Source organism: Orbicella franksi, chromosome 10, assembly GCF_964199315.1.
Source record: "Orbicella franksi chromosome 10, jaOrbFran1.1, whole genome shotgun sequence".
NCBI classification, from domain to species: domain Eukaryota; kingdom Metazoa; phylum Cnidaria; class Anthozoa; order Scleractinia; family Merulinidae; genus Orbicella; species Orbicella franksi.
The window spans coordinates 25,758,817-25,785,889 of NC_138154.1; the positions used below are offsets into that span (position 1 = coordinate 25,758,817).

General features: G+C 38.3%; 3 protein-coding genes across 4 annotated transcripts; 1 reads left to right on the forward strand and 2 right to left on the reverse strand.

Moving 5' to 3' along the window:
* The first annotated feature begins 155 nt into the window (after window positions 1-155).
* On the forward strand, window positions 156-6,967 carry LOC145499522 (uncharacterized). The gene has a single exon (XM_081479038.1). It carries the CDS (start codon window positions 1,723-1,725, stop codon window positions 3,373-3,375), a length of 1,653 nt encoding a protein of 550 aa, XP_081335164.1. The 5' UTR covers window positions 156-1,722; the 3' UTR covers window positions 3,376-6,967.
* Window positions 6,968-6,976: 9 nt separating this feature from the next.
* On the reverse strand, window positions 6,977-14,683 carry LOC145499523 (secreted frizzled-related protein 3-like). Of its 2 annotated transcripts, XR_014050950.1 has the most exons (6): window positions 13,805-14,683; window positions 10,636-10,662; window positions 10,348-10,398; window positions 8,905-9,229; window positions 7,781-7,831; window positions 6,977-7,750 (listed from the first exon to the last, which is right to left on the reverse strand). XR_014050950.1 is itself a non-coding variant. In XM_081479039.1 (5 exons), the coding sequence occupies exons 1-4, from the start codon at window positions 14,298-14,300 to the stop codon at window positions 8,907-8,909; spliced, it is 897 nt and encodes a 298-aa protein (XP_081335165.1). In that variant the 5' UTR covers window positions 14,301-14,667; the 3' UTR covers window positions 6,977-7,831; window positions 8,905-8,906. The 2 variants fall into 2 exon arrangements, 1 of the variants encoding a protein (XP_081335165.1); XM_081479039.1 differs by having other exon boundaries at window positions 6,977-7,831; window positions 13,805-14,667.
* Window positions 14,684-16,685: 2,002 nt separating this feature from the next.
* Window positions 16,686-26,010, reverse strand: LOC145499864 (secreted frizzled-related protein 3-like). The gene is made up of 5 exons (XM_081479392.1): window positions 25,706-26,010; window positions 24,680-25,175; window positions 21,853-21,921; window positions 20,335-20,688; window positions 16,686-19,532 (listed from the first exon to the last, which is right to left on the reverse strand). The coding sequence occupies exons 1-5, from the start codon at window positions 25,724-25,726 to the stop codon at window positions 19,501-19,503; spliced, it is 972 nt and encodes a 323-aa protein (XP_081335518.1). The 5' UTR covers window positions 25,727-26,010; the 3' UTR covers window positions 16,686-19,500.
* Window positions 26,011-27,073: the final 1,063 nt, after the last annotated feature.

Below are 27,073 nucleotides of genomic sequence, written 5' to 3' on the forward strand. Positions count from 1 at the left end.
AACCTGAAATGTCCATAATAGAAATCAGATTTTATTCACTTCATTTCAGTCTATTGATTTCATTCACAAAAAGTGACAAAAAAAAAAAAAAAACCTTTATGAAATGCAGGTCAATGCAGATATTTTTTTTTCTACAATAATATTTTTTTTGGCCCTGAGATTTCTACAGCTTAGTTCCTGTTCAGTAACTACGTTCCCTCGCTACAGTAAATAATCTTTTCTTTCTGACGTAAGCTCCTGCTATAATATAGAGCAATTTTAACAGCATCCTCGAGTGACTGGTCATGACTAAAGGCGATATTTTTTCGTGTTGCGTGCTTTTAAAAATGACGTGAAACAAACGATTAGACTGGAAATAAAGGATTCTCACAACCCAAGAATTGCTTCGCTTGCAACGTAGTCGGTAATATTCTGACTTCTCAAATTTACTCTTAGAGCGAAGATGACGGCAAAGTGTTTGGTCCATTAGTGTGATGACATTTTTGAGAGAACATACATATCTAAAGTGTTAAATTGAGATCTAATTGCAGTATCTTTATCGCGATATCCATTTTCTCCTTTTCTTTTTCCCTCGTGGAATTTTATCTGTCACTTAGTGGTTCCATTTCACATTTAATTCAGCAAACGAACCCATTTTAATACGTCAAAACAGAGTGGCAGTTATTTTCCCCATAACAGAATCCAATCTGTTTATCGCGTTTAGTCAGCTAGAACAACGTTTATCGAAGAACTTTTTTTCCAGAATTGAAATGAAATAGTTTTCTTTAATATCTTTCTAGAATATAATGTTATCGAATGCAGTACTGAATTTTTCATGTGGTTTCTTAACCGAAGCTATAACTTTAGAGGAACCCTAATAATTGAAGTAGGTAAACAGTGCAAAATTAGAAAAGTCAATCATTTACGAAAACGAAAACATTAACTATGTGCCTTTGGAAGTTTGAAAAGTCCACCGGCTGAATCCGAAGTTGGTTAGTGTCATGGTCATGGTAAACCATGTCGAGATGTATCGTCTTTGTTTTTATTTTACGATATTGCATTCTATATATTTTCAGCTGTCAAATTCGGCTTTGTCTTTACCTCAATAGTTTCAGTATGTGTTTTCTCTTGTTTTCCTTTGTTGCTCTTAAAATCCGTAGAAAATAATTAATAAAAGCGAGAAGCTAAAAGACTCGGACGATCTTTAATTTGCATAACCTTTCAAGTCACTAGATTAATATGGAGCTGTGGCTCAAGCCTCCGGCCACTCACTGAGTTATGTCAGTAAACATCGACTAACAACGACTGATATATAAACTTCTTGTAAACAGAATAATTTATATGTGCCTAAAATAGCGGACGGGATGCTTATCATTGGCTAGAAACAAAACTCTACAATATTTGCTGAAGTGACAACACTATTAAGAAAATTGGCGCACCTGCTGCAGCTGTCATAATGACTATTCAACATAACTGACACCAGCTCTCCGTGTGCAACATTTAATAGGTTTTCTGTTACCGAGGCGCCAAATAGGTCCATTCCGTTTGACAGTGGAAGTTTAAAAGCATTGAAAGCAGGTTCCAATATTGTGCGTTATATACAAGAGAGATTAGTTACAAAAATGTTAGAATTGGACTAATGAGATACATGTAAGTGCTCTAATACTAATGGACACGAACTTCATACCTTAAATTAAAGGTTTTCGGAATTCGTCTTTGGAAGAAGGAAAGCATTTTAAAGAAATGTCAAAGCAAGCGGAAAAGGGGATAACACTGCCAGGGAATTCTACGACTAGCGCGAAGTGGTCACAAAAGAAGACAAAGAAAACTGAAAGTAAAAACAAGAAAGCATTTGCAACATTAACATTAGCGCGCAAAGAAAGGAATAAATTTAAATATGCAACAGAAAGTGAAGAAAGAACAACGATACAAAGAACTACTTCTGGAATTCGTGTATTACCGGAGACAAGAGCTTTCAATGGAAACAAATTTCAAAATGTGGTAAACACGCACGGATTTGAAATGCTGAACCTGTGTTACGAGGAAGGCGATGATGACTGTCTCAGCATGATTTCTATGAATTCTCGGTCATCATCTGCTGCTACGGATTTTCCAGAAGAAGTTAAACTTGAAAATGATAATGATGAACTTTTAAGCTTGGAGAACGTAAATATTGACAATGTCGGTTGGATGAGAACAGCTGCGGCAGAAAGTCGCCAAAGTGATTTAACTCTAGACGGAATTTCAGTTGACAATGGATCTCCAAGGAAACAGGCTACTCAACTACACGTTGAAAATGTTAGCAATGATGATAAAGCTAAAAAATATGACTTTGACTCTTCGAGTGTCGCCGCACAGGCGGAGGCAGAGGGGTCGAGAAAGGAGCCAGAAAATAAGAGCTCTAAAGTCAAAACTGCTTGGCAGTTGAATGAAAAATTCCTCCTGACCGCAGATTTTCCAGCAGAAGTTTGGGAAGAGAAATTAAATAGGAAAGCAACGAATGCAAGAAGAAAATCCTCTGATTTGTTAAACGCAAGTTTTCCACCGTTATCTCTAGTCCCTGGATTAAGGAGAAGTTCATTCCCTAGTTCAACTTCGAGCGCTTTGAAGTTTTCAACTGCAACTCGCGAACTCCCTTCGCTGTCCGGAAGACAGTGTAAAGTACAGCTTCCTTCAAGTTTTCCTGGTGTACCGCCTCCGCTAAGCGCAAGTGATTCTGAAAGCGAATCTTCAGCTGAGGAAAAACCGAATCATTTATTCCGGGATAAAGAACAATTTGTGCGAACATTTGACCAAAATATGCAAAAGAACCACTTAGAAGTTCCTAGTAAAAGGACCAAAAATTTGAGGAACTCCTCTTCAAGATCATCTCCTATTTCAAGTACATCACCGTCACCAATGACATCCACGGAGACCCTTGCGATAAGGGCCGCATCTACGGAATACCTCGCCGCTCGAGTTGTCACGCAACTAAATTCCGCTTTCAAAGAAACTACCATTGAAAGCAACGACAAAGTCACGGCTCGCGAAAATTGCGTCACGCCAAATCTGATGCCACGCAGATACAGTGCTCTATCCTTTCGTCCTAACACAAGCGGTTACCTCGACGAACGGAGAAACTCACTTGTTTTACCGTCCGTTCACAACGAATGCAGCAAGAGCTTACCAAATCTAACCGACGACAAAAGTAAGCGAATGTTTGTAACATTTGACCAACATTTTCCACAGGCTAGCGTTGTTGATTTAAAGGGAAAAGGTGATTTAGCACAAAGATGTCGAGTCATCAATCGCAGATTATCCAGTGAAGACGCCATAGTTAAGGCGATGCTTGACACGAAAATCAAAAAGAAGTCGATGGTTAAGAAATGGGTCATTTCCTCTGCGCAATGTACATAAACTGCATAATTTTCTCAGACCAAAAACACCATGCTATTTCATTCCTACATCAACATGCTTTAAATTTGTAAAAAAAAAAAAGTTTTTTACACTGCTCTTAACTCTCAGAAACACAAATTTGTGAAGCGACATAATCATACGAGGAGTCACACTATTGTCAAAGTCTTAGGTTATGTTGTCACTTGGTGACCGAGCCTTAACGGTGCCCGAGTACGATCCTCCCTGGGCACCAATGTGTACACACCTTTTTACCAAGTACTGTAAATCCTCGAATTAGCGCCCCCTCGAATAAGCGTCCCCTCGAATAAGCGCCTCCCTTCGAATGAGCGCCTCTCCTATTGGCCAAAATTCGAAATAAGTGCCTCCCCTCGAATAAGCGCCCCCTCACCTTCGCCCATTTTGTGGACGAGTACTGAGCCAACAAAGGATGTATAGTTTTCGTCGTGTAGTATTAGATTTGTACATTGTTTCAGTTGGAGAACACGTTAAGTGGACACGTTAAGTACTTACGGTGCCGCGATTTAAACTTGAGGATCAGCTTTTTATGTCGATAAACAGCTTATGTTGTTTACGCGGAGATGATGTGTTAAAAAAATGATCATGCCAGGCCACGATTTGGAACTTAAATAAGCGCCCCCTCGATTAAGCGCCCCCATCTTCTCCTAAATTTGAAATAAGCGCCCCGGGCGCTAATCCGAGGATTTACGGTACTCACACCAGAAATCGGGCAAGGTCTCGACTTTGTACTCGCGCACTAAATGGTACTTAACTATTTGGAGTACTAGTGTCTGAATGTAACACTATTTTGTTGCGGTGCCCAGGCACCACTGCTTTGGCGCCAAGTGTGACCACAGCCTTTTCAGTTAAATAGTTGAGTGCTTTAGTAGGGTTAGACACCTGAGAGATCAGGCGGGGGAAATGTTCAACAGACCCGTAAATAAAAAGACTTTTCTCTTCCATCAACCTGTGCGATTTATTTCTGTACAGCTACACTAACGGCCTTTAGCAGCATACAATATCATAAAATGTCATGCATATCATGAGATCCCAAAATTGCTTGAGAGGGCTTGATAAGGTCCTCAGGGACATTCCCCTGTTGGTTGAAATAGTCAGGGCATTAATTTTGGTTATAATTAAGATCCCTTGTTAAAAGGAGTAGACTTGAGCAATTAATTAGGATACAGGTTAGCCCTAGACGAACAGAAATTCAACTTCTAAAGGATTATTTCATTGCACGGCTTGACCTCAAGATGGTAAACAAGTATTGCAACTATGTATACGTAGAGATCCCTTGCTAAACTATTAACTACTCAGCTATAAATGATTCCGCAATACAAAAACAAAACGAGCTTTTTAAAGTCAATGATACAGAGATGATGTCTACTAAATTTCAGATCCATGACTCCAACATTCAAGCCACACGAATAATTTGTTTAACTTCAGAGCATGTATGGGAACCCTATACATTACACAGAATTTTTGGGTCCGTTGTACATTATCAGCTAATTTCTTGACTAGTATTCAACCAAACCGATCAAAAATATTCCGTTTTATTAATATCAGTCAAATAAGAAAACGTTCCAATGAATAACAGAAGAAAAAGTCTTATATTCGAGCTGAACGAATTATTATAATTTTTTTATCATTTAATTTTATCTATTTCAAATAATGTTTGTGTAATTATTTAGTTACACATTTATTTTTTCTCCACGCCAAGTCATGGCATAGTTCAAGAATACAAACCAACAGAGGAAGGGAAATAATAAGAGTGTTTTCTGAGCCAACCAAACAGACCAAAATCCCAATTTTGGACATTGTACTGAATTCAGTTTCAGGCGTTTCCTCCCATTTATCCTCTTCCCCTCTTGGATCCCGTTAAGAAGGCATGATGCTAATTGGTCTTCACCTACAATAACGTTATTTGAGTTACTGTAGATTTGTATCATGTAATTTTAAACGAACCCATAAGAAGCTACCACTCCGTTAATCATAGCATGCGAATACAGGCACGTAGTCCTCTCTTCCTATCGCTTTGAGTGTTAGGTTCGGAGAGAGGTGAGGCGGCAGTATTTGCATGCTACGTTAGTCAACATAGGAACAAATCTTTTTTTCCGTTGTTGTATGGGTCTCGTATGTATTTACACTGTTTACACTGTACCCTCAACAACAATAACAACAATGCTTTATTTACTCTTGACACTTAATACAAATTGCGAAGAAAAAGTACAGTCGAACTCTCAATGACGGATTTCCTTCCATGCTACCAAGTTCTCTACTAAGGTTGGTATTTTTAATTCCAATCTCGCGTTGATTCACATACGTATAATTACTTTGTTTCTATCATTTTAAGCATTGTCCACAGTACGCCGGAGAAAGCGCAGATTTATTTCTGGGGTGAGGCCTACTTTCCACACTAATCCGTCACAAAAACAGGGCTTTTCGAAAACGCCCTTCAAACCGGACGAATGTGAAATTGCCGGGTTTTCGTTGTAGGGTGTAGACGGAAAACATTTTTAAAACGAAGCTTTTCGAAAGCGATGGCGTAACGATAATCGTGTGATTTCACTGCCCGAGTTTTCCTCAAACACAAATCTAAAATGGCCGGTACGTGATTGCTGCGTTTTTGAATTCCTCCGGCGTTATGCGGACGGAAAACATTTGATGCGTTTTCAGAGTGAAAACTCTGGTGGGGGGGTTCTCCCAGAAAAATTGGGTGGGGGTGTGCCGCTCGCTTTTTAAAACTCTTACCCTATTTATGACCAAAATCTGTGATTTTCCCTACCCTATTTATGACCTGACCAAAATTCGATACCCTGTTTATGAATACCCTGTTTCAGACCTATCTTATAATTAGTTACCTAGTTCAGACCGATGCTAAAAGGCGTTGTGAAGGGATTTTGCTGATGGTCTTATCGATAATGATGAAAAAGTAGCTTCTTCTAAGAAACATACCCAATTCAAGGCTAGAGTGCAAAAACTATACCCTATTTATGACCAAAATGGCCAAAATTGATATACTATTTATGACCAAAACTGCTAAAAAACCCTACCCTTTGGGGCGGCACATACCTATATAGCCCGGGAGTGAAACCTCTGTTCTCAAATTCCCCCTGCGTAGTGTGGACGGGGCATTAGGCTAGTAACTCTCGACAAAGTGAGTCGTTCCTCTGTTGTAGCAAAGTTCAACTATTTAAAGTGGGAACAACAGCAGCTTTTGGAGACAAATTTGGGCTTCCTGCAGGATTTTTTATTGCTATTCGTTGATATTTTTGCTCTGCGGTTTTTGCAGCATTTCTAAGAACATACTCTATTAATTTTCATATATTTTTATCTAAGAATTTATAGACTAACAAGAAATGTGCAGGGACATTTGAAACTTTGATTAATGTTCCAATGAAGAAAAATATTGTCGTCTTTTACTATAGGTTACTATATTTTTCATTTTATATCTTATTTTATTAATTATTCATTTATTTATTTTATGCAGGACCCATGTCGATAGCAGTTTTTATAACTGAAATGGTCATCCTGCATAAATATGTTTATTTATTTATTATTATTATCGTTATCGTTATCGTTATCGTTATCGTTATCGTTATCGTTATCGTTATTGTTATTGTTATTGTTATTGTTATTATTATTATTATTATTACTTAGTAAGGCGGGGGTTAACCTAAAATTCTGTAAAAAATAACCCGTTTTGTTGTTACCGGAATTTGAATCTTAAGGTATTGAAGTTTTATTTTGAGAGTTTCTGTTACTTTTAAGTTCAAGGCTCGTTTTCTCAAAACAAGTCATTTTTGCCTTTGAGGAAAGATATTTTGAGAAGGATTTGTCTAATTGAGCTGAAATTTTCAGGATTTGTTGTTCTAAGTAATTTTTGTGTTTTACGCATACAACTTTTCCATCCAGTGCATTTTGTCGTAGTTATGCATTGAAACTTATGCTGTATTTCCTGTATCAGATTTAATTGGTCACCATTGCATATGTTTTTAACTTTTCAAAAATCTCTGTGCTTAAAACAGTAAGCTATTCGTTTTCTTTTAAAAAATGTAAAAATTATTCATTGTGGTCAGTTCTTGTAGGAGTTATCATTTCTCAAGTAAGCCCTCGCATTCCCGAGTAAGTAGCAGATTTAATCAGCCGGTTTCTGGTTACAATCCAGTTCTAGGGTACAAAACTATTTTTTTCATAATCTTTGGTCTTTAAGCTTTATAAAAATGTCTACTTTGCCATGGTTTGGAATTAAATCTTACCACGAGAACAGTTTGGAAAAATGGTGTGTTTTTAGCTTAATCCCCGCCTTAATGTCTGGCAAAGTTGAGGGGTTCGTACAAAGAGATTGTTAGAATAATTCTGATGATATTACATCGTGGTCTACCTTATTAATTCAAGAATCAAAAATGTCCATCTGCAATGCACATCGAGTTTAACTGACCGTTCTGCCTTTCGTGCCCTGCAAAGGAAATTATGGCAGAAGTGTTAACAACAACCAAATAATAAGATGATAGCAAAAATGTAGTTTTATTTGCAACTGCAAAGTCCTGCTTCTGTCGTATATTTAAATTTACAAAGGACATACCTTTGTGTACACCTACAGGCCCTAAGAACAAAATTGGGCACTGATTTACAGATTTATGGCTCGGGAAGCCATTACCAATGCTCACTAGAAGTCAAGCAAGTATTTATTGTATGCAAGTACTGACTCATTTATCTTCGCCCCATAAAGGCCATCCCTCGCTTACAAGAAATACTTCGTGGGATCTGCAGTGATTGCAATTTGCACTGTTTTTTTTTTTTTTTTTTTTTTTTTTTTTTTGATAGATGGAACTTTCCAAAAAGAACTACAGCAGATGGTGATCGACAAATTGAGAAAAATAAAGAAGATTGCAATGTTGATATGACTGTATAGATAAGACCTTTATCCATGTAACGTCTATCACAGGAAAAATGGTGCATGCAGTGAAACTATTCTTATCAGACGTATTAATTCAATCAATAAGTGGTGACTCTTTACCAGGGTTTCGATGGGCTCTAACTGATAGCTGACAATTAGTCAAAATTGTGGCACACGGTCGGTTGAGACATGGCGTGCTTTTTTATCTCATGGCTGAGGTCTGAGATCTGCGGAATTTACTGAGAGCTGAGAAGCAGCAGGCTGAAATTTTAAGTGATAACTGAGAAATCGCCTCAAATTTAGCAGACAAGTGAAGTTTCAACAACCCTTTCTGGCAACTTCCTTATGGCTCTAGCTTCAGTGGCTATAACTTAAGTGGTTAAGTTGAGAGCAGTTGAGTCGTCAAGCTTCATATCAAGTTGTCAAGTTCTGACAGTTGCAATCTTTAATTTCCCCCCACGGATCTTCAGATTCTCGGAAGCCATCAGAATATTGCCAAAAAGAAGTCAAAGAGTAACAAAAACCTTTGAAAAGAAGCAACGGTACAGCGATCTTCACTGTAGTTCACTTCCACTCCAGCAAATATTAGACATTAAGATCTACAAAAACCGTGACAGGAAGTTGGATCGCACCTTTACTCCTTGGAGTTCTTCCTGGTCAGATCAGCTTTCCATGTTTTTAATTTATCCATGAGATGTTTGTCTTGTGGTAGCGTCAAGGCCCATCCTACTTTCAATCCCTTTGAAGGATGTTTATGTCCAAGAATGACATATTCCTTGCCTACCTCGAAGCACGTGTATGTGCTTGCGTTGTCAGAAGTACACTGACCTTGTGACCAGATCTGCGCCCCGTGTGACCGAAACGAGTAGCCATTCTTAAAGATGACTCGAGATACATTGAACCATAAAGCATAACCACTGGAAGTTTGATTCATGGACGCAATTCTGCCTTTTATCGCTAGAATAAATTAAGATGGACCGTGTAATAAGTATATTAATCAACATTGCAGTTTATTCCCCCATGACTTAGACACTTCTACACATGCAAGTTTAGGAGACCTGCACTGGTAAAACAAGTTTTGCTGGAAGTTTTGATATTGTGCATATTCATAGAGGATATTACACGGTGGCGAGAAGATATGAATTTTATGTTCGACTTCAAGAGTAATATCTCACTCATTCGCTGCGCTCACTCGTGAGACACTGTTTTTGCCACGAGAACATAAAATCCATATCTTCGAGCTGACGTGTAATGTTCTTTTTATTATATAGACATACTGATGACGGCGTTTCTGACGATTTTCCGAAGATTTCCGACCACTTTCCGAAGATTTCCGAAGATTCTCCAAAACTTGTCCGAAGGTCACCGAACGTTGCCGAACATTTCCGAAAATTTGCGAAGATTACCGAAGATTTCCGAAGATTACCGGAGTTTTACGAGTGGTGTATTTTCCAGTAAAACACTCGTGTCTATATAATAAAAGAGATTATGGTATATTGTATACATGCCTTTATTTTTCCATCTTCTGGACAATGCGCGTGTAAGCCAGAATTCTAAAATTGGTTGTTAGTTTATCCTTGCTGGTTAAACATTGTACTCCTTTCATAAGAGGGGGCATTGCAACACCGCAATATTTTGAGTACATGCTGTGATTTATTTTCCTTTCATTTGTCCTCTCGCGTTAAATGGCATGATTTTGCTGCTGCCAATCATGTTTTCTGCAACGTACTCCATGCATTGTGCGTCCCGATCTCAAGTGTCAAAACCTCGCTGACTAAAGAGTACGCCTTGACACTCATTTTAAAACTGGCTAACCACCCAAGAGGTTATATATGAGAATTAATCTAAATAGGTGTTTGAAAAAGTAGCGAGAAGCTCCATTCAGTGATCTGCCTCTTTCAAACGAGTTTTAATTACGTTCTCCAGGACATTTCTCTTGTCTCTAGTTTTTGTCCCCAGAAGTTCCTGATATTATACGTTTTCTGGTTTTGAATTCAAAGCGTTAAATAACTTCTTGAATTATTGAACACCCTTTTAGGTTCTAGTATGATTGGGTCAAACAAATAAGAACTTACCAAAGTGAAAATTGGCCTTTAAGAAATCTTCTTTGTTTATATTCCGCTCAGCTGCAGAAAAATAAATTAACGCTAAGTCTTTTGTTTACAAGAAAAAAAAAAACAATTACATATACCAAACTAATTATTCATTTGGTAAAGGTACAATCAATAAACCTCAATGTAACTTTTTTAATTTGTCCATTATATTACATTTGCACTGATTTGTCTATAGTTAAATGTGCTCATATAACACGTATAATGGGAGGAGAAAATTAATTAAAAGTCATTAGGAAGATCACTACTCACCGTTGGTGGTTGCTGTAGGATCCGGCCCTGGTTGATAGTAAAGTAATAATAAAAGGCGTTACCAGATATATCGTTATTCATGTAGTTTTATAAAACAGAAAACTTTCCAAGGCTTCAGCAAGCTGCTTTTCCGTTAATCTTATTTGGCCTTAGCAGGGGAGGGAGGGGGGATGGGAGAAAGCTTAAAGTGGCCACCGTGATTTCAATCCTTTCTTTAAAAATAAAAACACCATTCAAACAACAGTGGTCAATTTTTGTGATTTTCCTAACAATTGTCAGAGGATACTTTGTTTTGTCACGTTTTCAAAGGGTGTTTTTACATAAATTTTGTGGATATTTTCAGTTACTAATTTTGTAGACATACATTTTTCTATCTTTACATTTTCCGGATTCTTTTCACTCAATTTTGGAGGAGCTCCGACCTATTTGAAAAAGTCTTGACATCCAAGACGGGGAATCCTAGATAGCGGAAAATGTTGACACGTGTGACGTCATTATGGTGTTCTCTGACCTCATGATTGGCAGGTGATTATTACTAAAGTAGACACGTTTTGATAGGTTTTACATACAATAAAAGTTTTATTATTATTGGAAGAGGGGGACACAGTGAAAGTGGCCCTTCCTGAGGTCCACACCACGATAAAATTAAAAGAACTAAATAGGTTTAAATATTCCTGATAACACGTAGCATTTTTGTTAATATCCCGTTCTGGTCCTTTCAGCATTGGGTATCACCTTCGGCAGCATTAACGATATTTACAGAACCTATTTAGCGTAACGCAGTGGCTCTCGCAATATGTTGGCTAAACAGACGCACACTATTAACCATTAAGCTGGCGAGCTCGAGGTATCTATCCACTGATAGTTGCCAGGGCGATAGAGACCGAGATGTCAATTTGTTTTGTTTCAACCTACTGGCCGATCTACCGGCAAAAAGTATTCTATTTGTTTGTTTGAGGAACATCGTGAAATTGCTTCATGAAACATACTGCTTTTAGTAAAAAGACCAGCTCCTGGTGCGGTCTATCCAGTAGTGTTGTTAGACGTTTTTGTTTCAGACGTGTTGTTCGAGTTTACCTGATCAGTTGGTCAGAGTGGGTTATGCCGTTGTTAGATGAACCAGATGAAGGGTCGACGAAACAAGTGCGAGGTTTTAAGTCTAGCCTAATTGTTCACCATTTCTACAGCATCTCATTTAGTACTAATCTGGACCGAAGTTCGCCCATACGACCAAAGCTACGTCGGGTATATTTCACAAGCAAGTAAAAATTAGTTACAAGAAAGAACGACATTTCTCCCTTATCGCTAATTCTTACTTGCCTGTCGGTTGTATTACAAAACCTTTAATTTGCTTTCAGGTATATTTGCTTACAATTAAGTGACATAATCTTTTAATAATGCACACGCGTGCGTCCATAATCTGTAAAATAAAGTTTATCTAGAAGATAACATGGATAACTCACACGCTAGGTATATTTTGTTTAAAAATATGTCCCACAGCCTTTTAATGATGAATTCGCGTGCAGGAATTTCTAAAGTAGCTTGTCATTATTAATCTTTGCGTCTTAGTACAACCAACCGATTTAGCTTGACCCAAACAAACAACAATATACTGCATTACCAATCCGTGATGGATATCCTAACATTATGACATCATTTTTTTCAAGTTTTGGCCAGTACTGCTGAATTGAAGTTTTAGCAAGTCAAATTTGTGTTAATTGTCCTGGTAGTATGCGACAAATTCTTGATGTATACTTTCTAGGCTTTCCAGCAATGTTAATCGACCAATTATTACCGAACCTATGTTCGTATACAGCGTAACTGTCCCTCGCAATATGTTTGCGGGCTAAGGAGGCACCTGACTATAAGCATTTTGATTATTTGCTTTCGTCAATGATTTTGTCTCGGGCCTATGGGTTAATAGTTGCCCTTGGAAATTTTATGTTCTAAAAACTAGGAAATTACTTCAGGTTTTTCGAGCCTAAATCTGATACTTAGAATATTAAATTGAGAGGATAGGCCCTAGAAGGAAATAATGTATCGATATGATAGAGGATCACTGGAACAAGCGCGAGGGTTTTACGTGCAGTCTAATTATATCTTTTTTTGAACAGGACTTAGTTTACTCTGCGTTAACTGACATATTGCATAATCTGTAGATCAACGTTCGTTCAGAAGGCAGTTTCCACTTGAACTATATTTGCTTAAATCTAAGTACCACGACCTTTTAACGATACATACGCGTGCAGGAATTTCTAAAGTAGCTTGTTATTAATGCTTTTTGTGCTTGGTTCATTGTTCAATTTAATCTAATCCTCACGGATCCTCAATTGAGCCCAATCAAACAACAATGTAATGACTAACCATTCCGAGAAGGAACTCTTACCGAATGGTGAATGTTCTGATGGTAAATTCCATGCTTACAAAGACAAGTTAGACCGAAAAAACACGAGGTTGTAAAACAGCTAAAATGTTTCGAGATTTAACCCACTGGGTGAGCGGGCAGAATGATCCAAATCCTGCGCTGTGATTGGCCCGAGCGGGCGAGATGGCGCTATATTGCTCGCTCAGTATTACTCGCTGTTTCCCCGCAATAAAATGGCTTCTTTCATGCCAGGTAAAAGGAGTATTCTATAAACCAAGCTGGATGTTGGCGTCGTCCCTTTTTGCGTGTTTATGGAATTTGACTCCGTCTCGGTCCCTGCACCCCCACCCCCCACCCCTCCCCCAAGAAAAAGAACGAGGACAATATCCAGCAATTGGCCAATAACCCAAAGGTATATATGTCGTCACAAACATTGCAATGGCTTTTCTTTCACTTTCCTATTATTTAAAGAAAGCAGAGTTGTAAAAATTTCAGGGTTTTTCTGATTAAATAAGCAAACATCATGTTGTTTCAACACAGATTCGTTTTGCTTGTTTTGGATGGGCCAATTTGATTAGGAGTTTGCTTAAATACAATTATTTTCATCCATATAAACTGGACCATATCGAATTGTTCTTTGCGATGCATTGCTAACGTTCCTAACGAATAGTGTTATTCCCCATTTAATTAAGTAGAAACAAGTTAAAATACTATAGGCAATATTCACTTGAAGGGTTAACTGCAAATCGCTAGATCAAGTGGTCAGATAGTTACTTGAAAGTGAAGCATGTAAACAGAACTCACTTGTAGGATGCATGAAAGCTCTTGGAGTCAGACAGATGCCCTTGTCGTAAACCTCAAGCTTTTCGCACTCAAACTCAGGAAAAGCCTTGAAAGGAAACTTCTCTCCAGTAATGGATTCCACAGCTGCTTTGCAGTCACTCCTCACTTTTTCACAAACTGAGCGGCAAGGGTTTATGGTTTTCTTGATTTCCTGGTCCTCAACACATATGGGAAGATACAGCGAGCAGACAAAGAAGAGCAAATCTTCTGAGCAAACAACTTCGTTTATCCGCTGCGCCAAATCCCACAACGTGCGGTTCACGGAGGATTGTGTGTCGTGCTCAAAGTTGTTCGGCAAACGAGTGCGATTATATGGCAGGGATTTGCACAGGCCGATCTGGATTTCTTCACATTGATGTTGATTTGAAGAAACTGGATTTCCATCGCTGTAGAATGGAGCAACGCACAGCAACAAATATACCACGAATGCGTTCATTTTGGACTCATGATGTCTCATGAATGCCGCATGTCTCTTGTCACGAGCGATACGTGTGTAGCCTTAAAGGTCACGACTTGCATGCGGGTATTATTTTCCTCAGTTATTTAGTGTCATCTAATCGACGAAAAGAGTTGCCAACGTAAACATCTACTTTTCGAAAATCCGCGTTAGTACCAGTGAGCAGAATTTTAATTAGTTAAAACTAATTTGGTGAAATTCTTAAAGACGTTTCTTGAGATTATTCTCAGTTTGAGTTAGGGGATACGAAATCTAAACAGGAAAAGTTATCCATGACTAAGTTAACTCGTTAATTTTTCAGAAAACGTTAATACACCCGCGCAATTCAACAAATTCGTCCTAAGTTTGAACAGATGAGACCAGAGGGGTGATGGTGATATGGAATAAAGTGAAATGATTTCGCCCTTTTCGGGCTAAAATTATACCATATTCATTCATTAGCGGAATTCGCTTCAAGCAGTAACGAAACAGAGAAAACTGAGCCCATGTACCGCAGCAGATGCGTAATTAGGAAACAGAGATTTGCAGTTAGGTACGGGTCAGGAATTCACATAAGTATGCATTTCGATGGATCGTCATCTTCTGCCTCATGCATGTGTCATGCATGTATCAAATGGACTAAATTCACAATTGTTTTTCTAACCTGTCAATTTGTTCTTTCCTAGTGTTTTTCTTTATTTCAAAAATTGGAAATACGTGTGGTATAGTTTTATTCCGTGTTTCTCACAGCATAAAAATACAGATTTGTAGAAAATTAAAAATGGCTTAAATCTCTTTAAAGATGGTATCCAACTTTATTATGCTGTAAAGCTGACATTTTAAATTTCCGCTAGCGTGCGTAAAATTGACGTAAGCTGGCTAAAGGCATATTTTTAGTAATTAACTTAAAGCAAAACGTACTTACAATTCGCTTGAAAATGCTAGTCTCTCAAGAAAGCCGTTTAAACTTCAGCATATGCTAATTTAAGTTCGGCTTTAAAAAACATAAAAGTATCTTGAAAATTAGAAGTTTTTACCGACGGCATTAGGCCAGCCTGACACCGCATTAAAGTTAATACTTCTTACTGTGTCGTTCACTTGACCGGATTTATTCATTTTTATTATTTTCATCATTATTGGGAAACATTTTTAATATTTCATATTCATCGAATATTTGATCTCTGGTTAAGTACAAAAGATCTTCACTTTTTTCTCAATGAAGTATAAATCAGTGGTAGGTTGCAAGCTTTAGGATAGAATACAATTTACAATTTTAATTGATAAAAATTGAAAAGACGTTTGTCAGTTGGGTTCTAATCTCATAAAATACGTTTTATAACCGAGCACGACTCTTTTTTCCTCGGATATTATTGTCGTGAGATATTTTTATCCAATTGGTCGCCGGTGATCAATTGGATAAAAATACGTCATGAAAATAACATCTGAGAAAAAATAAGTCGTACTTGGTTATGAAATATACTTTATGAGATTGGAACGCAACCAAAAAACGCCTTTTCAATATTTTTTACACATTCCTTTGCCTTTGTTTTGGGTCTTCGATTTCAAATGATTCCGACTTCTTTTCATCTACTGCCTGTGAAATGAAATGCTTGTGAATGCACGTGAAATCACTGTGTTAACATCCAAAAATTTGACCCACAATACACAAAGTATGATACTGCATGTAGAGCGTTTTCACATGACGTCAGGGCAACCTTATTGGTGTTCCAAAACAATGAAACTGCGGCCATGTTGTTGTCCTAAACCAATCCTGTGGGTGTTGAACTCTTTTCTTATGTAAGCACTTTCTTTTGTTTTAATAAACTTCGATGGCTACTGGTCAAGTGCGTGAAAACGCTCTATATTCTAGCAGTATCATTAACTCAACGTGTTGTCACGTGACATCTACTTCCTCGTGAGACCCTCCACGGGGAACACGCGTGGGGAGGGGCTGTCTAACCCTCACACCTCCCCTCCTCCCTCCCCTCTCCCCATCTATTTTTAAGTACAGTTTTAATTCAAACAAATAAATACTAAATGATTAATAAAGGTCTTTGTTCATAGTTTTAAACAGACGTTGAAACTTGCAAGGTAATCATAGGGTTAAAAACTGTCCCAATAATAAAAACGAACAATACAATCTGTTTGAAATCAGAGACATCTGATCCAGTACAGTCTGTGAAATCAGAGACATCTACTTACAAAGCACTTCTTAAACCTTTCTGTTTTAACCCACGAGACCTGGTAAGGATGCATCCTATCGCGCAGGGTCTTGTTCTTACGTGGTGGGAGAAGATCCTGCAAGAGATGCGAGGGAGTGTCTGCAAGACTATTCCACAGCTTCAAATCCCTTTCTAACGAACAGGGATGGATCTAGGGGAGGGTGCAGGGGGTGCGCATCCCCCCCCCGCCCCCAGATGAAGCCTTCTTCGTATTCCCTTTTAAAATTTGTTTACCTCGTCAGTTACGCCATTCCTCAGTGGTCCATGCGCAGCCCCTCCTAGGAAATATCCTGGATCCGCCCCAGGTAAAGGGTGACATTATAAGAGAATTAAAAAGATGATGAAGGTCAGATAAAGTATAACCAGTGTATAAACTATAACCATTAACCATAGACTATAACCATAACTAGCTAAAATGATAATAATAAATAAAGCAGGAAATACAGTAATTAAAAAAACTGCGCAGATCTTCTCCTGGAGTGGATTATTTACTTTAACGGGAAACTCCAGCGGGATATGCGTGGACGGATTAGCTTGCGGTAGCTGTGCCCGCAGTACGAGTGGCAGTCAAAACTGAGTTGTGCTACCGAAATGACACGATAACAGTCTTTTGCTTCGCAGCTACCAATAACTAAAGACAATTCTAAGTTGCTCTGGTTTCTTCTAATGCTTAACTCGAGACATCCGGGTTTAATTGGACGAGGACAATATATTTTGTTCAAAATGACACAACCATTATCCTACCTGGCGACAGCGATCGAAGAGCGAGTTGCCGAGCGCGGGCGACCCATATTTGGCGCCAAATCAATAGGTTCAAGGCACAAAATGTTGCATATATCCAGTCCTTGAACTCTTCCTTACCCGCGCTCTCCGATATATCGCTGGGAAGGGAAGGGTCAGGGACTGGAATAACCTTTGATATTTTTTCCCTTTTTCTTGAGGTTAATTATGACAATCCTACTTCAAGGCGGTTAACGGCAAACAGTCTAGTTCTGTCCAGGACTGAGATGTGAAAAGAAGTCAATTTCAAATCGTTCTTCAATGCGATTTTACAAAAACCTCTGTGGTAGAACCAACGTCGTTGAGGAGAATTAAAACGAATTAAAAAGAATAAAAACCTAGACGGGATCAAAATCATACCCTCAAAAAGACTTAACTATTATTACAAGAAAATGTATATGGTTTGAGTCCGTGACCATAAGAGATATCTGCTGGATTTGCCGATTAATAAACCGAGAAGCCGATTTGTGCTCGTTTAACCTGCCGCTTCTTTCCGCTCCCATTACGCTGACCATGGCTTGGCTGTTGTTACTATAACAGCGTTATTCTGTAATTTCTCCTTAATTTAACAAAAACTGTCCAGTTTACTCCGAAGAAGACAATATAAGTTATCAATGCCAGGATGCAACTTCCAGTCATTAGCAGCAAAACAAACCCGCGAGAGATTCGAAAGTTTAATTATGGACTAGTGCACTCATGTTTTTACACATTAAAGCTTTAACAATAATGATGTGTGAATGTGTTTTTATTCAAACCACTCTTTGCCCATGATTAAAATATAAGTACAAAACTACGATTATAGATTTTTAATACCGATTTTATTTCGCTATATGATAAGCAATCCATATTTTAACGAAAAGAAAACTGATTTCCCTGTTCCTTAGTGAGTAGTCTAAACTGTGTTTCGAAAACAAAATGACAAATGATTGGCAACTGTGACTGTTCTTGGAAACACAGAATAACTTTACAAATTTCTGAACAGTATTTTTGCTAAGTCACCACTTGAAAACTAATAGCAAAGTTTGGAAGTTTTTCAATTGCAAGGGTCCAGGAAATCCACTTTCTTGTTTTCTAGTGCTCACACTCCCATGTCGATTGATATAAAAATCTTAGACATACTATATATACAAAAGAAAATTTTTGATAGATGCTCACTATTTATTAGCGTTTTCTCATCCTCACCTTTTTACGACGAAATTGAAAGACGGGGGAATGATGAGAGGGAGCCATCCATCGGGTCTTTATTGAGAGGACTAGAGAAAATATATACGACGCGCATGCGCAGAGTCCTCATAGGGTACCAACCGATAACTGTATATCTTTTTTTTATTATTTCACTCTAAAAATCGATGGTGGCAATTTGCCTAGATATTACAGCAATACTATTAACAATAAAATTAAGTTAATTAGCAATTTCACCAATGACTTTTAATGTTCGCTGGCAAATATCTTGTTGCTTTTGAGAGCTTTGAACAAGAGGATGTATGTTCTAATGTACATAACTTATTGATCAATTTAGAAACTGCTCAAGTAAAAACTTGATTGTACATGATTTCCAAGTTAGATATACGTATATTGGGCATCTTTTAACTTAATTTATTTGGCACAAGCAAATTAAATACACGCGCCAATTTGCATACATATGAATTTTGTTCTTATTTTGACAATCGGCATTTTCCGTTTCTTTCTCATTTGAATTTTAGTTTGAATGTTCTACGAAACTACTTTACGTTCATTCGACGAGAGATGAAACAACCAAAACTGTCCGACGTTATGATCAGATTATGAAATCATGGAAAGACCAAAGTAGCTTAATTCCCCGATCTAATTACCTGTAATCGTCGGCAAAACATAACTATTTTATTGCAATATTCACGCACGACGGAAAAAATAAATCTTAATATTATTTGAACATTAATGATTATTTAAAGTTAACAGAGTAACCTTGCAGAAGTTCCCTTTGCTACATGGAAGACGCACTTACAATGTTGTCCCATAATTCGTGACTGTCTTGGATTTCTTCAATGCAGTCATGAGTTTTCTTTCCTCTATCTTGATTTTGGCGTATCCAAGGTGATTTTTTTCTTAACTAATCTTCTTATCCGTGAGAATTCCAATGAAGCGGTGTCTCGAAAAAAGTTTTGGACCGCGGGTGGAATTCATGTGCTTGATCTTTCTAATTCTACGAAGATACTTGTTGGCATAGCAACCGTCGTTCATTAGTGGTCACCCTCAGGCGAATAAAACCGAACTGTCGAGAAAGAAAAGACTATCAGTTTGCCTGTGAAAATAATAACCACGTACCATTGTAGTTTACAGAATAAACTAAATTCAACTTGTGTTAGCTTTGGACGCCGAATGAAATCTGTGACGGTTCTGTTATTCGACGAGTCTTGTCTGCTCCGGTCTTGGAATTGATGAGCTTTTTGTCTTAATATCTTTGGGCTTGAAGTCTGATCTTGTCTTAGGTTTATCTTATTAACGCCCTCGCCGCAACTGTTACGTGCGGGCTTAGATAAAAAGCTATACATTGTCATTTGTCACTAAAGACATCAACTGTTAACACCTTATTTCATACTTAAGCAAATCGGGCTCAAAATCAGGACCGTAGCCAGTCTGAGGCAAACCGAAGCACTTGGCTCAGTCATTTTTTCGTTTCTGTAGTTTCTTTCATGAAGGGGGAAAGTCAAAAAGCTGCTAGATACCTGTAGGAAGAGAATTAAACCATGGACTTTGTCTCAGTCGTAATTGTTTCATGGACATTGCCTCAGTTATAATTTTTTTACAGCTACAACCCTGAAATTGTCAGTTGCCGTGTTATCTTCCTATAGGATGGTTCACAGCAGTTGATCTATTTTTGAACTTGGCTAAGCTCCATACTCAGGTTATTTTAGAACTCGGGAACGTCCGGAAGGCAGCAATCAGATTGATTGAAGTTTTGGAAATTTGGCAGACCATTCCAATCAGTCGAGTAATAGAGCATTTGACAGTCGGCATTTGTAGAAGTGAAAGTTCCAAGAATTAAGGCGAAAGTGTAAAAACATGTACGGCACCTTTTCTTCGTCGCTTTCTACTTTTTCTGTTATTATTCCTTCCAAGACGCCTCGCCTCTAACCGCTTTTCCCATTTTCTAAATTTACCAACCCACGCTCGTTCCCAGGCCTCCACCACACCATTGGTAGAGAACAGGTAGAGTCTACTCTGCCTCACGCTCTCGTGACCAGCCACCAAGTAATCCATGTCCAACTGGTTAACCTGTGGACAATTACACGTGGTATTACTGTGCAGAGATATGGTGTCGCCCTTCTTCAAATCGATGAAACCTTTTTCCAGGACGCGTTGTATTCTTCCTCTAAACACACGTTCACGTCCTTGCGTGACGGATGAGGTGATGCGCACTTTAAGCACTGCATACGAAATGAGAAAAGCTAAAAATAAGCTTGCAGTTAACTTTTTATCTTCACACTTATATAGTAACTTTGACAAAGTGGCTCGTGCTCAATTCGCTGTAACCTTGTCCACTTGACGTTCAAACAACATCAAAGTTAAAGGTTGCAGCGGAATTCGGGAACGTTGAGCGGGGATTCGACTCCGATTGCTGTTTTATCTGTACTACATTTTCTGTGTGTCTGCCGGGTAATAGAAACAATGGAAGTTTAAGAGAACGAGAAATGTCGTGGGAAGACGACCTGCAAGCTTCTCAGCTTCACTTCCACGATGTCCAACAACAACAACAACAATCCTTTATTTAAACATGATTTTGTTCGAAGCAACAGGTTTGCTCGTGGGTTCGTATATCTAGCTAAAAGTTTAAGAAAACATAAAAAAAAAATGCACAGTAATAATGATAATTATAAATGTATTCATTCACATTAATAAAAATTGTGAAAAACGAGTGTTTCGAAAAGATGATTCCAAGATATACTGCGAAACTTGTTACTTGGGCTTTCCAAAAGTCGCCCGGCGTCAGTTTGGCAACTTTTCATATTAAGCTATATTTCAAGCAATGATTATCTCTGCGAGCAACGTTTTGTATTCTGAGCAACTTGTCACTTGATCTTACCACATTCTGAATATTTTCAGAAGTTTCTCCGAAAGTTTCCCAAGGCTATACAAACATTTCCGAACTTTTTGGAAGATTTTCGAAATCAGTACAGAAGTATCCACAACTCTCGGCTCAGTTAAGAAGAAGGCATTACAACCGTCAAAATCTTCAAATCGATACCATTATTTTTACTACGTATACTAACTGGATATAACACGACTTTTCTCAGAGATAGGCAACGTTACCTGCTCATATACTTTACTCTTTTACGGAATTCCTGTTGTAATAAAATTGCATCAGACAGCAAACAGAAACGTTCGTACAAAGAAGCGGCCCTATGGATTTTTTTGAGCAACTTTGGGAGAAATTTCAAAAAATACTTTTTGTAGAAAGTACTAGTTCAAACAACTTTTGGAGAAATCTCGATCAACTTGTGGTAATTCAAAGCGCTACTTCGGTTACTGCGTACATAAGTGTGAGAAAAATAGTACTATATCAGATGGAGATGACAAAATCACAAACTTACCGAAATTGTAAGCGTTCCTTTGATACCACTGGAAGTTCAGGCGAGGTTTGGTACAATGGCAGGTTGACACTGCAAAATAAGAAAAGATAAGAGAACTTAGATTCTGTAACTGACTTTTCAGTAGAATCAAACCTGACGAAACGCAGAACAAATAAGCAACATCTCATAGTGCGTCTTTGGCCTGAAGTTTAGATCAAAAGTGACAAACAAATACATTTACAAATACTTTATATCAATCTCGAGAACTTTGGCAAATATTAGGCAAAGGGGGTTGCTATTAACATATCAATAAAATAGTATCACCTGCTCGTTTTCATAACCCTAATCTCGCACACGCAATCCGTGTTCAATGCGTGCTTCGTTCAATGTGTTTAATTTATACTGATCAATTTGCATCTTGACTTCAGCAAGAAAAGCTAGCTAACAGTCTACACTGAGACCTGCTAAAGAAAGTGCAAGTATCTTATGCCGGGCTAAGAAACTGGCATGCGGGTAACAAGATGAAAACAAACACAAACGCCGTGTGGGTGTGATAAATCTCGTGACAAATTAAGCGATGCAAATTAATGCCTTAATGAATATTCCTATATTAAACATTATTGTTGTTGATTTTTTTTAAGAAATGAGGGAGTAGTTACTAAGAAATTGGGCATTATTATTTTGCTCAGTTCCAACTAGAATGAATTTTCTTTTGCGAAACTCCAGCAATTGAGGGTCACAAAAGCTCATTTAAAAGAGAGTAAATAAATTGTCACAAAAATGTTGGGAATGTATACAGGGGGTTTTAATAGTGACAGTCCAGATAAGTTCAAGGCAATATTTTAAATTTTACACTAAGTGGCCTCTACTTTCTCCAGCTGATTAAACTCATTTTCAATATCATGTCAAAGGCGAAACTCAAGGGGGCCGAAATCAACTGCATGACAAAACTTGGCGGCAAAATGAAAGCGATTGTTATCGATGCTTCGCTGAGACATTCATCAGTTTTTTCTGGGTTCTAAATAATTGCGTGTCTTGTGCATGAAGAGAGAAGGTCACCGACTCTGAGCCTACCACTAACATTTGATACCTGAGCAGGATGTTGGCCAGAAGTTTTGGAGGCGGAGACTGAATTAAAAAAAAACCCATTTGTCCACCGAAACACTTGTGGAATCCACCCGAGTCACGATGTAATTCTCACGGATTCAACAACCTACATTAGTTTCGGAGGTACTAAAAGGTAAATTAGAAAAAAAAATTGAATTCCTGTCAACATTTGACGACATGAAGAATTGGACGAACCACCTGAGTTTACAGTTCGCTCAGGTCCAAGTAAGAGTTTTAAAATCTTTAGGCGCCATTTTGTCGGTGAGATGTAGTCATTTAATTGTTGAACACGGCTGACAGGAACCACATAAAACGCCGAGAAATAGATTTTCCGTGCTTAACATGCTTTTGCTTAGTTTCTAAACTTAGCTGTAACTGCCAGCAACATTCCAATCTAATTTCCTTAAAAGTGACTTCCGCTCAAAGACTTTTAATGGAATACAGCTCATTGTTCTAAATGGTACATCTTACCGCCAACTTCGACAATGACAACTCAACTTCTGCTTTAATTCATTTTAGCGTTTATACACAAATCAATTTCAACTGGACAGCCATCTTGTTTACCTTTGACGACAATAGCTTATGAAACAAAAGCGCTGCAGAGTTCCGTATTCTGACAAGCTGACTCTATATATAAATATATTCAGGAAAGCCCTTAACTTTAACCTTTCCTTTTGTGGACTTTTAAAGAAACTGTTTTGAAACTCAAGCACAAAAGATGTTACCTCTGAAGCAATAAGCTTTGATGCTTAGATTGGCAAACAACATATATGCATTTCTGCAATATTTGATATGACAAGACTGCAAAAAGTATGGAAAAAACAACACAAGAAACATCCAGGCCATGTATGTGCAAAACGTTTCTACTGTACTGATAATTCTAACAAACAGTGAACGCAATTTATGGACGCAGTTCAGATGTCGAAAAACGGATTCAATCTGAGATTAAAAATAAGCTGGCAGCTCTTAGTGAATCAACTGCAATCCACAACAAATGGGTTACAACCGCAAAATTCATTCGCACTTTAGTTAATTTAAGGAAAGGGAGAGTTTAATTTCCTGTCATCTAATTGGAAAGTTTGGTCTCTTTACACAGGATTAAGTACTGTATATGATTCCAATTGATTGAGGTTTTTGGTTATCCGCTAAATCGAGTTAAAAAATACACCCAAGAGAATTACTTCTCTCGGCGGTGCAGAAAAAATTCAACGCTAAATATCTAGGCGGGCGCGTCTTTCATTCGTAGTTCCATACAATCTTAAAACGCTTGCCAATTCCGTAATGACTTGAAATCAGTTGAACATCCCACAAGCCGAGAAAGATAGTTTTTAAGATAGCTGTTACCGAATGAGAGGTTAAAAGTCACAATTTAGAATTAGCTTGCACCCCCGCTTTGCACCTAAGTGCCTGTTAGCACGCTACCGACAAATGCGAATTTTTTATTATTATTATTGATTAGGTAAAAGCAAACCGATAGTATTTCTTAACGAGATCAGCTCTGATGGACTGAATGCTGAAATAAAAAAATCGTATAAAATCGTCCTAGACACGAATCTAGTTTAAAGCTGCTAAAGGTCATTAGCTATCGCAAATCCCAAGGAAACGTGATGTTATGGGAATGACTTATCTACTTGAAAAAAACGCTTAGTTTATCTAAAGAATCTCTGCGAAACGGTTTTAGTAACTAATTCTTACAACTACAGGCAAACAAAATAAAACATAAAAGCTCTATTTGGCTCACCAGATTTGACGAAAGAGGCAGGTGTTACGCAGACGTCGCTTTCGTAAGAAGGCAGGTCTTTGCAAACGACGTCTTCCGGCCACTTGCGCTTGTATCTGCGAATGGTGGCTAAGCAATCCGCCATGACTTTTTCACAAACCGACCTGCAAGGTCGGATTGGCTTGGATTTAAACTCAGGAGCGCAAATTGGCAAATGATAAGAGCAAAGGAAGAAGCCAGCCTCTTTCGAGCAGTTAATAGCGACGATTGCACGAAAAAGGTCGATCTTTTGTCGGGCATACTGCTGGGAGAGCTGCTCGAGGGCATTTGGAAACATCGTCATGTTGTAGGGCAAGTGCTTTTGACAAAGTGGAATCCTGATCGGCTCACAGGTTCGGCTGGCAAGTGTGCCAGCGACGCCGAGGCAAAACACAACCAGAGTTCTCAGATGCATCTTGTTTGATAAATTAACAACCAATGTTGTCTGTCTTGCACTTTGTGCTGGCCTGGTCTTAACCTATATGATAGCAGAGTACGTGCCGTTTAATAAAGGGCCTGAGCTATATATATTTATATTGGTCAAGTGTTGACCACTCCTTATTTAGAGTAAGCCTAAAGAACTGTTTATTATTTTCGCGACGGCTGAGATGAGCTCGGATGGGCTTTTAAACTGACTAATGGACAAAGCAATTAATAAAGCAATTGTTTGATTCCCATGCTGTGATTACCGGCATTTTACACTTCCTGACGTTAATAAGTAAGCAGGTCCACCACCGTTATGATGCCCTGGCCTGGCAAAACTCCATTTCGTGATCGGCTAATATGAAGTGACGGCGTTTACCTTTGATAAACCCTTGTAGGTTCGCTTCGTTTGAAGTGCAAAGTTATTAGACAACTCAACTATATTTGATGTATTTGACCTTGCCCATGGCCGTGTGCCGCGCGATTATGAAACGTTTGTAACTGACTCTTTACGAAGCCGCCTCCGAAATTGGCGAGTCAGGTCGACTGCAATGTAAACGAAGCAACGATACTAAGCAACCTAACCTTTCCGGCGCTGTCCGCCATCTGTCGAGATCAAAATCTGAAGTACAACAGGAAAAGTCGCTGTCTTCAACTCCCGAGCAGTGCAGGTATTCGGAAGTGTTCAAAGGGCCCAGATATCAATACATTGGATGATTTAATATAGCATTTAAATTGGCGCGAACGACAAGGGGTCCCTCGTTCCTCCTCGCAGTTCGTCGAATCCTAAATGGCGGGAAATAAGCGGCCTCCTTTTTTCGCTTCCTGGATTGATTCTTCAAACGGGATAGCAAAAATAGCGACTTTTATACTCTAGCTAAAGTAGACGTGAAATTTCCGGTTGTGCTTCCTAAAATGCGAAGCATTCCTAAAAGAATAAATACTTTAATCTACCCATTTAGGCATCTTTATTAACTTCAAGTTTGTTAAATCGTGTAAATGGGCTTATGACGTCACTGGGAAATTAATCTAGATTAAAAGCGACATTTTTGCACGCTACTTTAATACCATTTAGTCTGCGAATTGTTTCTTTTAAGGGCTTAGAAGCTGGGAAACATCGCGCGCGAGAAACAAGCACGCTGAAAATAGAACGTCCTTGATTTGGGGGGTCCTGAAAAGACAAAGGAAGCGGACCCATTCGAAGAGAACAAAACTTTCCACTCCGCCTGGATAAACACTTCTATAGCTATTTCTGAAAGAATCCGTTCTAAGCAATTTAACAAGCAATTGACCCTTACTTTCTCTTGTTACCGATTGCATACCTGCATGCAATGACACTGGATGAAGATTGCGAAAAATCGATATTTTCTGTGCATCGTGTGTACGAATGTAAAGATAAGCATGTGGCTGTAAGAACTGAAACCACGCGTACGTGCGAGCAAGTAGTCAAATACCGTTCAGACACCAGACTAGAGGGTAATAGACATTGCATTTTATATGAATGATGTCCCCCTTAAAACCAGTCAGCTATTTTTGGTATTGCATGAAATATGGACTATATACTGATTAAGAGTTTCAAGAGCCTTTTATTCCATTAGGAAGTGTTCTATTGTAAGTTTCCTTAAAATAGTGCGGTTAGCTGCAATGGTTTGACCTCAGTATTCCGATGTGAGTCCCATTGTTGAACTGATCAATCATTGTAAGCAAGCTGTCTTTTTGATTTTTGTTTTCAGAAGCCTCTTTCATTTTGATCATAAAACAAACACTTTAGGTCGCCAACTTGAGAACAAATGGCAACTGATGGACAATAAATTAAATTTAACGACTGATGCCGCAAATCACCAATAATTGCATACTGTAGTACGGGTTATATTTTCATAAGAGAAATACCTAAATCTCGCTCTCCCGACCGGAAAATGAGCGTCCCTGTACATACCGTTGTAATGAAATTAA